Consider the following 16,110-nt stretch of genomic DNA (forward strand, 5'->3'; position numbering starts at 1 on the left):
TTGTTTTTTTTTTTTAATTGTTTTACACTAGTCTCTTAATGGACCTTTATAGCTTGCTGTTTAGTGGAATGGGACAGTTGTAGAACTCATTGTGTCCATATCCAGTAATTGTAACAGTTCCGTGATTACTGATTACATGTACAAATAAGTTGATGTATGTAATTTTATCAGTATACATCAATTAGCAGTCATGTCTGTATGTCAATCTTGAAGATTATGAAAAATTAAAAAAATAATGCCATCGTATGGGAATTTCTCCACAAAGCTATCTTACACGTATATATCTACTTATAATATATTATATGCTAAGTTCATTAATATGTTTCAAGCATGACCATTTGCAAAACAATCCTTTACAAACAATCGGAGTCATGCTTTTCTCAGTCTGGTTTTGACATTGTTATACTGATTCCATTGGGGGGTACTAATTGATATTTTTCTCTGAAAGAAATATTGTTCTTTACAATTGAAATTGGGCTTCACCCTTCCTTTCAGTAAAACAAGTTAGGGTAGGGTTGACCTGCAAGGTATTAGTGTGTCTCTTGGTTGTTGTTGGTGATTTTCAATTACTGTTTTAGTTTAAATCCGGCTGTTGGTTAGCTGTTGGTTTATTTATGAATAAATAGCTGATGATATAGTGGAAAGAGTAAATTGAAAACTTATTTAAAATTTCAAGAAATTTTCAAAAGGGAGGCTTATCAAAATGTCATGAAGAAGTTTGATACTAGTAAACACCTTATACAACTGATAAGTGTTCATAAATGAGCTATTAAGCAGGGTCGTTGTTAGAAAACGATTGACAAATATATCAAAATTTGTATATTTTGTAAATTCAATTGAAGATTTGTTTCCTTATGAAATGATCATAAAATTAAACGTTTCACAATCATGACAAAATGAAAACAACAGCTATAGTTAACGTCATATTATCATTGGCTTTATCACCATTGTTTCTATACGTATGTTTATTTATAATCATTATATGTTACATGCCTTTATTAATCGATGATTGGTTTAATAAAGTATTCGCATGGTCAAGAAAATTTGTGAAACCTAGTACTTTTTACATTCATAAATTTTAGAAATCAGCTCTTTGAAAATATCCAACACTTAGTTTCCATAGAACATATTTTATTGGAACAGACGAAATTATTGTTGAACAAAACCTTATCCTTTTCAGAAATATACATAGTTATATACGCCATACAAAACGTTTCTTTGATTAATATTGATGTATCTTAAAATGTACTCGTATCCAACTGTTACTGTTTATAAACAAATATATTTATTATAAAAAATAGGAGATGTGGTATGATAGTTAATGAGACAACTATCCGCCAAAGTTCAAATAACGTGGATGTAAGAAATTACAGCCAATCGTACGGCCTTCAACAATGAGAAAATTCCATACCGTATAGTCGACTTTAAAAGGCCCCTACATAACCAATATTAAACAAGTCAATTGAGAAAATTAAGGGCATAGTTTATAACAAAACAATTTACGAAACACAAATATGACAGACATGAAACCGACGACAACCACTGAACTACAGGCTCCTGACTTTGGACAGGCACATCAATAATGTTGCGGGGGTAAACATGTTTGTGAGCGCTCAACCCTCCCCGTAACTAAACTGAGACAGTGGTGTAACAGCACAACATAAGAACAAACTATAAAAATTAGAAGAAAAAGGCTTAAGTTATCAGATCGACACAATCAGAAAAACATCAAACAAAATCACAGACCGGACGGAGCAGGGTATTTATCCATCCCTCATCCCTAACAACAAAAAAGACAATAAGTACAGATCTGAGAGTACTTTCAGTTACTGACAGCTAGTTTAAAGCCAATAACAACTTATAAAACAAATCATGCATCTAAGACTAAAATATAAATCAGTACACATGCAACATCCAATGAATTTAGTGTTAAGACGTCTTTTACAGTCAGAGAAAAAAAAAATGATCTGGTGCAATGCCAAAATAAAGGTACCGAGTAAAAGTCTAGAGCCTGTAGTACCGTGAAAGTGCATATGTGTATAACAAACTATTAAGTATGATTTTAAATTACTGATAACAAAATTAATATATCTACGAATAAAAACAATATTCAAAGATCTAATTACAGTGTTGAATAGGTAACATTTTAAAATAAGTTTATTTAGGGGATTTATAAGTTTACCCGGATCGTATATACATTTCCGAGCTCGGTAAACAACATCACCTTTAAAATAAAGGATGATGCCATTCCGTCTGAAAAAAAGTTTTTTACCGGTACAGCCAGACTTGCAAACCAAATCTTTTTATCTATGGAAGAATTAAATGAAGGTTATAGTAATTTTTATAACAAAATCCCTGACTAGATAATTTACATACAAGTAAGAGGTTTAGCGAGCTATAAAACCAGATTTAATCCACCATTTTCTACATAAGGAAATGCCTCTACCAAGTCAGGAATATGACAGAGAAATAGTTTTCCATTCGTTTGATGTGTTTGAGCTTTTTATTTTGCCATTTGATAAGGAACTTTCCGATTTAAATTTTCCTTGGAGTTCTGGTTTTTTTGTTTTTTACTTTTTACCAGTAATACATAGATTACGCTCATTGAAATTCAAAACGTCACTAAAGACACAGACATACGGCCTAGCCACAATCAAATGTACATTTCATATTTGGTCTATGTTATAGGCTTCTATAGATAAGAAGATGGACTCAATTTAAGTATTACATCTTTGAACTGAGGAAGAGAATATAGGGCTTCACAATGCATATCAAATATCATGTATATGTGTGACCGTTTTGAAAAATAACCCCACTAAAATACACGCTAAAAATGGGCAAAATTTCACGTTATGTTGTTTCAATCAAAATTACACTGTTTTTATCAATTGATAGTTAATAAGTGAACCTCATTTGAACTACATTATTGGTTCACTGTTATAAACAATTTATTCATTTTTTTTTGCAGATTGTTGCAACGAAAAATCTTCAGTAGTTATAAAGTTATGATGAAAAGCGGAATACTATGCGTTCGTTATGCAATTTTGTATTTTTGTTTTTACCTTGTACAGTGTAGTGATATAAGAGAAAAATAAATGAAATTTATGCTATTATGTGTTTTGTTTTCTCTTCTTGTATATAAATCATGAACAACTACCTCATATATCAATATTGCAGTACCCTAGCTGGAGATATATGCCATCAAAGTTGGATATACAAATAAAGTAAAAAATGTCTTGTCCGTAGACAGGCATTTCCTAGTAAACTGAAAGTGTAATAACATTAATGTTGCATTGCTAAGTTCCTGCTCTTTTGTAGATATGAGAACACTATAAATATTTTTTCTACCATCTATTAAAAGAGGAAGAATTTGAAAAAAATATAAAAATGTCTTGTCCGTAGACACATGTCTTGTCCGTAGACATGGCTTTATATCAATATTGCTTGGCTTTATGGATCTAAATTGTTCCTATGTGTTGTTTAAACTTAGAAATATATTATTTTTAATCAATTAATGGTAATTTAACTGTTCTAATGTTTTGTAAAATTACTTTACAGGAGTGGATTTTAAAAAGTGGCAAATTGTCAGTCATAAAAAGCATATCTTATTTTACTGCAATATATTTATTCCAGTTGCTGCATAACTTAAAAGGTTGACTTAATTAAATGTATTTCTCTCTCTCTGACTTTATCTTTTGCATTTCAGGATTACCAGCAGATGAGGAAGTGTCTATGGACAAGCCACTTGTACATAACAAGTATTACATTAAATTATTTGTCTGCTTTGGAACTTAAATCTTATTTATAGGTGATGAAAGTTCTTTGTACAAATTAAAACTCAGTATTTCAACATAAATATAATCACAATTATTTCTTTAGATTATACAGATTTCATTCTGTTGTTTTTATTTCAGAATAAACTTTAAAGTGGTGGGTTTAAGAGAGAGGAAAGTGTTACCGGTAGTTAAAGAAAAGAAAGAAGTTACACCAAAGACATTAAGAATGAGAAAATACAGGGATAAAATTAAAACAACCAATGCATCAAAATATGAAGACATGAAAAAGAAAGACTGAGAGAGAAAACAAGCTGAAAGAGAGATAGACAGAGAAAAAAGATTTAATGATGGTCGAAAGCTTTTAAAAGAAAAAGAAAAAAAAAGAGTACAGAAAAAAACAAAAAGCTGATACCAGAAATACTGTAGAGGATCATCCTCTGGATGCAAACAAAAGAAGTACCAGGAAACAAAGTACAAACAGCACAAATAAGCAAATACTTGAGAATGAGAGAAAAAAAGAGCAGTGTTAAGGACACAGAATTGGAAACTCAAAATCAAACTGACTGGAACAGGGCTTGCCAATAGCTAAAATAACAAAAAGACAGCTGATGAAGATGATGATGATACCATAAGTTCTCCAGGGGGTTCGAGATCATCAGAATGGAGATCTACCATAAAATCAAAAGCGGCCATGCCTGAAACCCCGCGTAGAAGATCAAGAGTTTTAACAAAACTGATAAACTATCCAAGAACAAGAAAAGAACTCGAAAAGAAAGGAGTAGTACATAGTAAGCATGTGGTGCTACAATTAGAAGTGGGCAAAGCTGTAATGAATACAATCAGCAATAGAATTTAAGATATGAAGAAGAGAGGCACTATACAGACAGAAAAAAACATTTGGCAAGCAGACACATTGTATAATGCTGTGTTAGCACCAGTTGGAAAATACCACAAATTTGGAAGTGCTATTTCTAATTTTCTGGGCCTTAGACGACAATATAAGAAAGCACCTGTTGAATTATCAGAATGGAGGAAATCCAAGCTAAGAAAACCAAGAAAAGACAAAGTAAAAGAAGAAGTGAAGGAAAAAAATTGCTTGCTTCCTATCACCACAGATCAGCAAACACTCCCAGAAGCGTTTGAAATATTAAAAAAAAGACAATCCTGAAATAAAGTTGGTTTCAGTTCATTAAAAAAACTGAAGCCAGTGCAAGTTAAATACATTTCTGAAACATCCCACAATTCATGTCTCTGTCAAATCTGTTATAATTTTCCCCGAGTTCTGCCTCATGTGATAGATAAAATGTATGTTATTTTTCAAGAGAACACATTCAACTATGTCAAAACTGAGTTTTAATAATAGTTTAATTGTTAAACAGTCAGATTTATGGATTTCAGTTGAAAGAATGTGTCTTCATGTTTGCTTAATCAATAAAATGTTGAGATATGTAAAGAATCATGGGTACATTTTTATATTTTCCAAAAATTAAAAAATCACAGTTTAAAATTTAATGGGTAACTTTAAATCTTACCTTTAACAATTATTTTTCAATGCAATTAATTAAATATCAATAAAATGTCTTGTCCGTTGACATTATCACAATGTATTTGTTTCCAATTTCCTCGAGGTTCAGCATCTTTTGATAGATAAAATGTATGTTATTGTTTCAAGAGAACACATTCAACTATTTCAAAATTAAGTTTTAATAATAGTTTGATTGTTAAACAGTCAGATTTATGGATTTCAGTTGAAAAAAATGTGTCTTCATTTTTGCTTAATCAATAAAATTTTGAGATATATAAAGAATCATGGGGACATTTTTATATTTTCCAAAAATTAAAAAACACAGCTTAAAATTTAATGGGTAACTTTTAATCTTTACTTTAACAATTATGTTTTTAATGCATTTAATTAAATATCAATAAAATGTCTTGTCCGTAGACAAAACATATAAATTGTATTGCTAAGTTTGATTGTTTGTTGTAAGAATATGCATCAAGTTATTTTAATGTTCTATACACCAAAAAGAAAGATTTTTTTTTAAGTATTGTTATTCATAGATTAGTTTAGATATAGTTTGATCAGATCAGAGTAATGCTCAATGAAAGCTACTGTTGTTTGAAATAATTGTGAGTTAAACATGTTTTTGCCATTTTATTTTTTTCGATTAAAATGTTTGATATCCAATTATTCTAAACATATTTTGTTGTCCTTGTCATTGGCCAAAAATCTAAAACTGGTGACCATGTCTTGAAGGCAATCATTAAAGAAAGTTTGACAGTTTTTAAACACCTGGTATTTAATACAAATATTGAATATTTCTTCCAAAAACTGCATGTAATTATATATATGCTTCAAGTGTTAGCCTTATGACGGCTATTTTTCATAATTTAAACCATATCTGAACCACAATATCAAAAGGGATTTTTCCTGATGTGATATTTATTTTTGACTTCATGTAAAACACAAATGTACATCTGATTGTGGTTAGGCCGATAGCGAACGAGTTGGGATATATAAACACCGTTAGACGATGCCAGAGGAACATGACATCCAAAAAGAAGGAAAATTAACAATAGGGAAAGAAAATCATCCCTTTTGTCGTAAATTTTTGTGTAGAGTTTCTGGTGTAAAACTGAAATGTCTAAAGCTAGGAAAGGACACTCATTGCAACACATATTTGATTTAGAAAGTATTTTAAGAGTGTTATGAATATTTAACGAAAAAATATTTTCAAGATAACGGTAAGTGTTGTTGAATATATCTTTTATAATGTCCTTAATTATATAATTGCTGTCATCTTGAAATTTTGTATATTGTAATTATTTGAGGAGGATAATGCTTAGTTGTTATAACTTGTATCCAATCCTATTGTTTATTTAGACAATAAAATACAAAGTGTATGTTTGAACTAAATATTTTGTACACAGTCTATTGTTGACGGCTTTTGGTTAGTTGTATTGTTGAGTTGCTGTCTCCGTGACGTATCTATCACATCTCATTTTATTCATATAGCGTATTCGTATATGTACTCGACATTGATTACGTCATTAAAATCGCATTATTCACACAGTATTTTATATTTCGTTTTTATTTTTCTTATTTTGACATGATTAATCTACAAATAAGAATATGTGTTATGATTGACAATATCGAATATTTATTGTGTAATCTCGGTGTTGTCGTCATCACAAAACTATTCTATCTATGCGACATTGTTCATTAGTTATGACCATTTTGTTAAAAGCAGGTATTGACAAAAAATCACGGTTGATTACTTGTGGCACGTTCCTTCGTTCACGTTTCCTCAAATAAGTATTCCCCTCCCGAAATTTAACGGCCTTCTATTCAGCAATTTTTTTCAAAAGTATTTTATAACAATTGCTGGACGTTTTCAAAAATGTTTGCCTCACCTATAAGACATGTTCAAATAATTCCAATTATTGAATATTAGCAGTTCAAAATTTTGATGCACAGTAATTATAGTGTACGTAAAAATATGAATATTTGGTAGCCATTTCAGAAATAAAGAGCTGTGCAATGAGCGCATGATACGCCCGTCGCTTTTTCTACGAATAAAGTTCCAGAACTCCTCCATGTCATATCAGATATTTATAAAAAAAAACATAAAGGGAGCTTTTTTTATAGATATAAACCAATCAACAAAGTTTCATGAAAACTGTTCAAAGCATTTTTGAGCTAATGTCCAAAAACTGGAAAATCCACCTTTTCTATGAATAAAATCCCATAACTCGAAAAATTAATTCAAAATCTAAAATTTATAAAAATCGAAAGGGATATTACATCAATAAATATAAACTATTCACCAAATTTTCATGAGAAAGTTTTTTTTAGTTATTGTCCAATATGTTGACGCTGACCGACAGACGTACAACGGTATACAATAATACGGCCCGTAAACGGGAGTATACAAAATAAAATCAATCATTTTAAATTTTTTTACAATTTTAAGTGGATTAAATCAAACACACAGACTAAGTATAAAAGAAAATTCGTACATCTAATGTAACGGTGACATGTATCTGTTGCAATCCTTGCATTTGAGTTGATGGACAGTTGTATCATTGATAATCCTACAACAACTCCTTAGTTTTATGTTGTCTAAATTGTGACGGACATTTCAGTACATCAATTCATAAAATGTAATAACTTTGCATGTCTGTCCTTCACGAAACAATAAGTGATCTGCTCAGGTGAATTCTGAAATATTTTTAAAATGACTCTATAGGTTTACTTATTGCTATAACTTATTCTTTTATGGACCTTTCACTATTCAATTAATCACACTTAGAAGTTGGTGTAAAATCTCCCCCCCCCCCCCCCTAAAAAAAAAATAAAATGTATAATCATTTCTACGTTGTAATTTATGGGAAAGGTAATAGTTGCCTGATCTTTAAATCCAGACTGTTTCATGCATTTACAACTTTTCTAGAGGCGGACAATTTAGACTTAGGCATATTTTCTATTGTTGAAGCTAAAATATATTATTCCTAGATATATTGTTAAAATAGACTCCGGGGAATGGATTTATTTGCTGAATACAGCGAGGTACATGTACCTTGTTTGCACGATATTTTTTGTAAGTTCCATATTGATATATTCAACCTTTTCTGATGTGAACTCACCTTTTGCACCGTTGTCAAATATTACAACTTTAACAGAGATCTCAATGTAGATTAATTTGATAATTCACTTACAACTTTCAACAAGACTATCTTGTTTACGGAATAAATTCAATTATTTCAACATTTTCACAATCAATATTTCTATTTGATAAACAAATATTTTATTTTAATAATTACTTATGATAACAATAGGCCATACAATTGCCTATTTAATGGATATTTGTTTAAATGGCAATCATATCACATTTCTTTATTTTCATACTGTTTGAATTGTCGGTATTTGTAAAAGTATTTATTTTACTTTAAAATGATATAAACAATGAACACCTGATGTTCCTTTTACGTCTGTCCCTATATTGATTTTTAGATAACGAATAAAAAATAAGAAAACGAACAAAGAGAAAAAGTAAATATTACCGAAATACATTAATTGGATGCACAAAAAATGACAAATTAATCAACAGCAGAAATGTATATAATAGGAAAATCATCAAAATAAGTACAGATTGGTTTTAATTTTTAATCCATTAATCATTTTGGTTTTTTACTGTCTTTCCCATTCCAAAAAACGTGCAATTAAGACCTTCTGACTCACTTTCTCGTTATGTTTATCAACTATTGTTAGAGACCACACTTACTAATATGACACTAGTTTCCATATCACTTATCAACAATCTTTCTTAACTAGAGCTACTACATGCGGACAATCTAAAATTATATTATTCATTTTTAAATTTTATTTTTAACTGATTTGCTTTTTTGCTGCATATTAAATATGATCTGGCACTAATAACCATAAGTTACTTAATTTACATATGTATTTGTCATTAATTCCTTTTATTTATGAACATTTGTTGGAGGTATATCATCTGACTAAAATCGGTAACGTTTGAAACGGATTTGCGATAGATAATCGCTGTTGCTTTTCGGCTTGAGTGATTAACAGTTCAAAGAGGCCGGCACATTAAAGTTTAAAAGGACTTGATACCAGTTTGATATCGTTTAGCGAGGGTTTGCTGAAACGTTGCTACGTGGAGAATGAAAATTCACAATTGAGAATCTGAATTCATCCTATATTAAGACATTCTGTTGATATACAAGTACTTACCACCAGTTATCGTAACAGTTCCAAGATTACTGTTGCCAGTTCCTACAACATTTGTAGCAAAACATGTGTATACTCCTGCATAAGCTGTTGTAGCAAAATTAATGGTTAATGAAGGTGTAGATGTTGTACTGCCTTGATATCCCTGGTCTCCATTGTCAATTCGTAGAACCTGATTATCGGAATTTCTCTGCCAGTAAACTTGAGTTGCTGCAGGACTAGCAGATACGATATTACAATTAATTACCACTTGACTTCCATATGTTGCTGTGTAGGTCGAAGGATTAATCTGGACTACAGGCAGACCTTGTATAAAAAATGGGAAAGAAAAAATAAACTCACTCAAGGCAATTAACACAGATTTTACACAATCGATCAAAACTTTAAATGACATAATCGTATAGTCCATAATTTACACTTTACTTAAATGTGTCATCAAGAAAATTTTGTTTTCCCTCATTTAAGAGAAAAATATGCTTTGTGTAAAATAACAATAATTACATGTATTACAATGTATTCATTTCTAATTATATGTACAAATAAGTTGATGAAAGTAATTTGCTAGCAGCCAATTCTGTATGTCAATCTTTGAGATTTACTTAATATATAAAACAGAAAAGTCAATTCCATCGCATGAGAAGTCGTTCACAAATATTATCTTACACGTGTACATCTACTTACAATAATATTGCTTGCTGCAAGGACATTTATATTTTCTAAGCATAACCTGTTGTCTCCTTATCGCAACACATTCATATATAAACAAGAATGCACACGCTGAAATGTCTCGCCTGTTTTACTGATCATTGATTTTATGTTGATAGTCCTAAATATAAAGTTACTACGAGTATCACATAAATTTAATAAGATCAAAGAAAATGTCAAGGTCAGATAAACTAAGACAGAAATACATCTACAACTGACAATCATTCCATACACCAAATATAGTGGACCTATTGCTTATCGTATACAAGAAACAGATCAAACTATGAAAACTTTACATTGACCAATGAACCATGAAAACGAGGTCAAGGTCAGATGAACCCTGCCAGACAAACTTGTACACCTTACAATCATTCCATGATTTAATATAGTTGACCTAGTGCAAAACGTATCTGAAAGACAACTTAACCAGGAAAACTTGATATTGATCAATGAACTATAAAATGAGGTCAAGGTCAGATGATAACAACCAGACAGACATATACACCCTACAATCATTCCATACACTAACTATAATTGACCTATTGCTAATAGTTTAAGAAAAACAGACCAAAACACAAAAAGCTTAACATTTAGCAATGAACCGTAATAAATTGAGGTTAAGATCATATAAAACCTGCCAGACTGACATGTACACCTTACAATAATTCCATACACGAAATATAGTAGACCAATTGCTTATAGGATATGAGATATGGACTTGACAACGAAAACTTAACCTTGTTCACTTATCCATGAAATGAGGTCCAGGTCAAATGAACACCGTCTGACAGGCACGGGGGCCTTCCGAGTACGCACATAACAAATATAGTTATCCCATTACTCATAGCAAGAAAGAAATTATGATTACAATAAAAAATGACATCAATGACAATGGACATATGATAGACGGAAACTTCATAACATAAGGCATCTATATACAAAGTAAGAAGAATCCAGGTTTTCTACCTTCGGAAATATTAAGCTTTAAATTATTTAGTTAATACCGCAGTCGTCGCTGACACCGCCGCTGGATCACTATCCTTATGTCTCACTTTCTGCGACAGAAGTCGCAGGCTCGACAAAAATCATATAGAAACATCAATCATATAGAAGCAATCATGGTCATGCTTTTCATGACATTGTCATACTGAGTCCGTCGGGGTGTATTTATTGATATTTTTCTCCGATGGAATATTGTTGTTTATGAATAGAAATGGCTTCACCCTTACTTTCAGTTACACAGAAAACAAGGTTTGGGTAGTGTTGACGACCCACAAAAATATTTTACCTGTAAAATATTTAATGTGTCTGTTCAAAGATGGCAACCTGTAATCCAGTGGTTTTGGTAGTTGCTTGGGTTCAATTATTGCTCTACATTTCATTGTGTCATTTAGTTCAGGCTGTTAGCTACTGGTTTATTCTTCTTAATAGTTTCAAATTTGGTCATTATGTTGTGTTTGTAAAGTCTAGCTTATAGTTTAAAGCATGGATTTGATGTATTGTTGAAGGCTGTATAATTTTAAGTTATTATACACAATTGATCTTTGTCAATGAGATTTTATTAGATATGGTCTAATGGGTAATCATACCACATCTCCTTTTTTTAAAATAAACTTCTACAATATAGAATAAACATACTCCCGTTTGCAGTAAGAGTTGTTGTTGGATTATTTGTGCTGGTTCCAACCAGATTTCTGGCCTTACAGCTGTACGTTCCTGCGTCCGTGCTTGCGATATTGTTGATTGTCAAAGATGGACTATTGATTGTTGAACCTGAATACTTTCCATTTGAAGTTGAAACGAGGATAGGATCTGTCACTTGTCCTCCATTATTGATAAATGTCCACTGAACATCCTGTAAAGGACTGTTTGGTGAGCTGACTGTACACCCAAGAATAATTTGTTGCCCGGTCACTGAATAATATGATGTCTGTGGAATGGATGCTACAGGTGGTGTTCCTAAAATGATTATAAATGTACATTGAATATCATGATTTTAACTGTAAATTTTATCGATATTCTGTTAATGTGTATTCATAGATATTTATATCGTGTTTCTTTCTGGGATATTATTGATCCAAAAAATTAATTAAGTCATAAACTGTTATGAACATTTTTAGAATTTTCTACTTATTTCCATAAAATCATTTCGTTATCATATATATATATATATATATATATATATATATATATATATATATATTTAAATGACAACAACAAACAAGTTTGAACTGAAAATGACATCTATGTTATGATCTCTGTTTTTTCATATTTTGCTCCACTATGGCGACCTTCCCTGATTTCATATTGGAACCAAACTAATAAACGGAATGACGGACATTATCTTTATAATATATGTATATCATTATACATTCAAAGCATAATAAGTGGTTCCTTTTTAATATCAAGGTATGAAGGGTTCAGTTTTATTTGGTCTCTTGGATTTGCAAATCACAAAGTAATTGTAAAAAATCAACATTTCCAAAAAGGCCAGTGTACACAAATAAATATGTTGTACAATGGATGCACATTTACGAAAATAGCTCATACTGTTGTTTGCATTGGTTAGAAAAATATACTATCATGTGACATGTTCGACAATATCTGATAAAAAAAATCTTGTCTGCTGTTTTGTAAAATCGAAGTATAAATGGAAGATACTTGACCTTGTGTACTAGCAAACCAATGGTTTGAATACAGTAACACTTCAGCAAGGCTTGTGAATTATATATGAATTAAAACATTTTCCGTGCATATATAAAAATAAAATAACAAACAGCGTACTTCATTCCTTTTTTGTTTCAATTAGCAATAGAGAAATCTCAATCAGTTAAATTTATACAGGTCATCAAAACAACATTCATACAATGTTTGCTATGAAGGATAAATTGATCTTTGCAATATGGCGCCAAACTGATACCCTTAATGACAACCCTGTTTTACCATCGTTTCTAAGGCGAAAGTAGGTCCAGTAACCTTTCGACTCCGTCCATTCGTTTTACTGATCATTGATTTTTATGTTGATAGTCATAAATATAAAGTTACTACAAGTATCACATAAACTTAATAAGACCAAAGAAAATGACGTCAAGGTCAGATAAACTAAGACAGAAATACATCTACAACTGACAATCATTCCATACACCAATTATAGTGGACCTATTGCTTATCGTATACAAGAAACAGATCAAACTATGAAGACTTTACATTGACAAATGAACCATGAAAACGAGGTCAAGGTCAGATGAATCCTGCCAGACAAACTTGTACACCTTACAATCATTCCATGATTTAATATAGTTGACCTAGTGCAAAACGTATCTGAAAGACAACTTAACCAGGAAAACTTGATATTGATCAATGAACTATAAAATGAGGTCAAGGTCAGATGATAACAACCAGACAGACATATACACCCTACAATCATTCCATACACTAACTATAATTGACCTATTGCTAATAGTTTAAGAAAAACAGACCAAAACACAAAAAGCTTAACATTTAGCAATGAACCGTAATGAATTGAGGTTAAGATCATATAAAACCTGCCAGACTGACATGTACATTGTAAAATATTTCCAAATACCAAATATAGTTGACCTATTGCATACAGTATAAGAAAAATAGACCAAAATACAAAAACTTAACTTTAACCATTAAAACCATGAAAACAAGGTTAAGGTCAGATGACACCTGTCAGTTAGACATGTACACCTTACAATAATTCCATACACGAAATATAGTAGATCAATTGCTTATAGGATATGAGATATGGACTTGACAACGAAAACTTAACTTTGTTCACTGATCCATGAAATGAGGTCCAGGTCAAATGAACACTGTCTGACAGGCACGGGGGCCTTGCAAGTACGCACATAACAAATATAGTTATCCCATTACTCATAACAAGAAAGAAATTATGATTACAATAAAAAATGACATCAATGACAATGGACATATGATAGTTGGAAACTCATAACATAAGGCATCTATATACAAAGTAAGAAGAATCCAGGTATTCTACCTTCTGAAATATTAAGCTTTAAATTATTTAGTTAATGCCGCAGTCGTCGCTGACACCGCCGCTGGATCACTATCCCTATGTCTCACTTTCTGCGACAGAGGTCGCAGGCTCGACAAAAATCATATAGAAACATCAATCATATAGAAGCATTCATGGTCATGCTTTTCATGACATTGTCATACTGAGTCCGTTGGGGTGTATTTATTGATATTTTTCTCCGATGGAATATTGTTGTTTATGAATAGAAATGGCTTCACCCTTACTTTCAGTTACATAGAAAACAAGGTTTGGGTAGTGTTGACGACCCACAAAAATAGTTTACCTGTAAAATATTTAATGTGTCTGTTCAAAGATGGCAACCTGTAATCCAGTGGTTTTGGTAGTTGCTTGGGTTCAATTATTGCTCTACATTTCATTGTGTCATTTAGTTCAGGCTGTTAGCTACTGGTTTATTCTTCTTAATAGTTTCAAATTTGGTCATTATGTTGTGTTTGTAAAGTCTAGCTTATAGTTTAAAGCATGGATTTGATGTATTGTTGAAGGCTGTATAATTTTAAGTTATTATTCACAATTGATCTTTGTCAATGAGATTTTCTTAGATATGGTCTAATGGGTAATCATATATATATATATATATATATATATATATATTTAAATAACAACAACAAACAAGTTTGAACTGAAAATGACATCTATGTAATGATCTCTTGTTTTTCATATTTTGCTCCACTATGGCGACCTTCCCTGATTTCATATTGGAACCAAACTAATAAACGGAATGACGGACATTATCTTTATATAATATATGTATATCATTATACATTCAAAGCATAATAAGTGGTTCTTTTTAATATCAAGGTATGAAGGGTTCAGTTTTATTTGGTCTCTTGGATTTGCAAATAAAAGTAATTGTAAAAAATCAACATTTCCAAAAAGGCCAGTGTACACAAACAAATATGTTGTACAATGGATGCACATTTACGAAAATAGCTCATACTGTTGTTTGCATTGGTTGAAAAAATATACTATCATTTGACATGTTCAACAATATCTGATAAAAAAATCTTGTCTGCTGCTTTGTAAAATCGAAGTATAAATGGAAGATACTTGACCTTGTGTACTAGCGAACCAATGGTTTGAATACCAGTAGCACTTCAGCAAGGCTTGTGAATTATATATGAATTAAAACATTTTCCTTGCATATATAAAAATAAAATAACAAACAGCTTAATTCATCACTTTTTCGTTTCAATTAGCAATAGAGAAATCTCAATCAGTTAAATTTATACAGGTCATCAAAACAACAGTCATACATTGTTTGCTATGAAGGATATGTTGATCTTTGCAATATGGCGCCAAATTGATACCCTTAATGACAACCCTGTTTTACCATCGTTTCTATGGCGAAAGTAGGTCTAGTAACCTTTCGACTCCGTCCATTCGTCTGTCTGTCTGTCCTTCCGTTGGAAAGACACTGGGAAGAAATCTTCCGTCTGCATCTTGGTGATGGTAAATTGTAACGAGTAAGCAATTTTTACATCCGCCGTGCAACCACTTCCTTGTTGCCGATTGTTTGAAATTTTGCACTTTTCCTTGTAAAAGGGAAATCTTTCGCCAAACTCTTATTGGTTTCAATTAAGGGAAATGGTTTTAATATTTGGATGATGCTTGATATTGAGTTGTATCGAGTAAGCGTTTTTTATATCGACCGTGCATTCACTTCCTGTTTGACGATAGTTTAAGATTTTTACAACATTCATTGTACACAAAATGTTCTAAGCTCCCATTGAAGGGAATGGTTTAATATTTGGTCTGCAGCTACATAATGATGACTTGTAGAGAGTAGGCAATGT

The 16,110-nt window shown here is 31.3% G+C and overlaps 1 protein-coding gene across 1 annotated transcript in view; it reads right to left on the reverse strand.

Moving 5' to 3' along the window:
- The window catches only part of LOC127701992 (hemicentin-1-like), a 187,047-nt gene that overhangs the window by 148,642 nt on the left and 22,295 nt on the right, over nt 1–16,110 (reverse strand). Inside the window, exons 5-6 of the mRNA XM_052205963.1 lie at nt 11,872–12,192; nt 9,532–9,834 (exon numbers count right to left, since the gene is read on the reverse strand). Coding sequence (XP_052061923.1) covers nt 9,532–9,834; nt 11,872–12,192 — 624 coding nt within the window. The remainder of the gene's footprint in view (nt 1–9,531; nt 9,835–11,871; nt 12,193–16,110) is intronic.

The sequence above is a fragment of the Mytilus californianus genome, unplaced genomic scaffold (genome assembly GCF_021869535.1).
Source record: "Mytilus californianus isolate M0D057914Y unplaced genomic scaffold, xbMytCali1.0.p SCAF_5, whole genome shotgun sequence".
Lineage (NCBI taxonomy): Eukaryota > Metazoa > Mollusca > Bivalvia > Mytilida > Mytilidae > Mytilus > Mytilus californianus.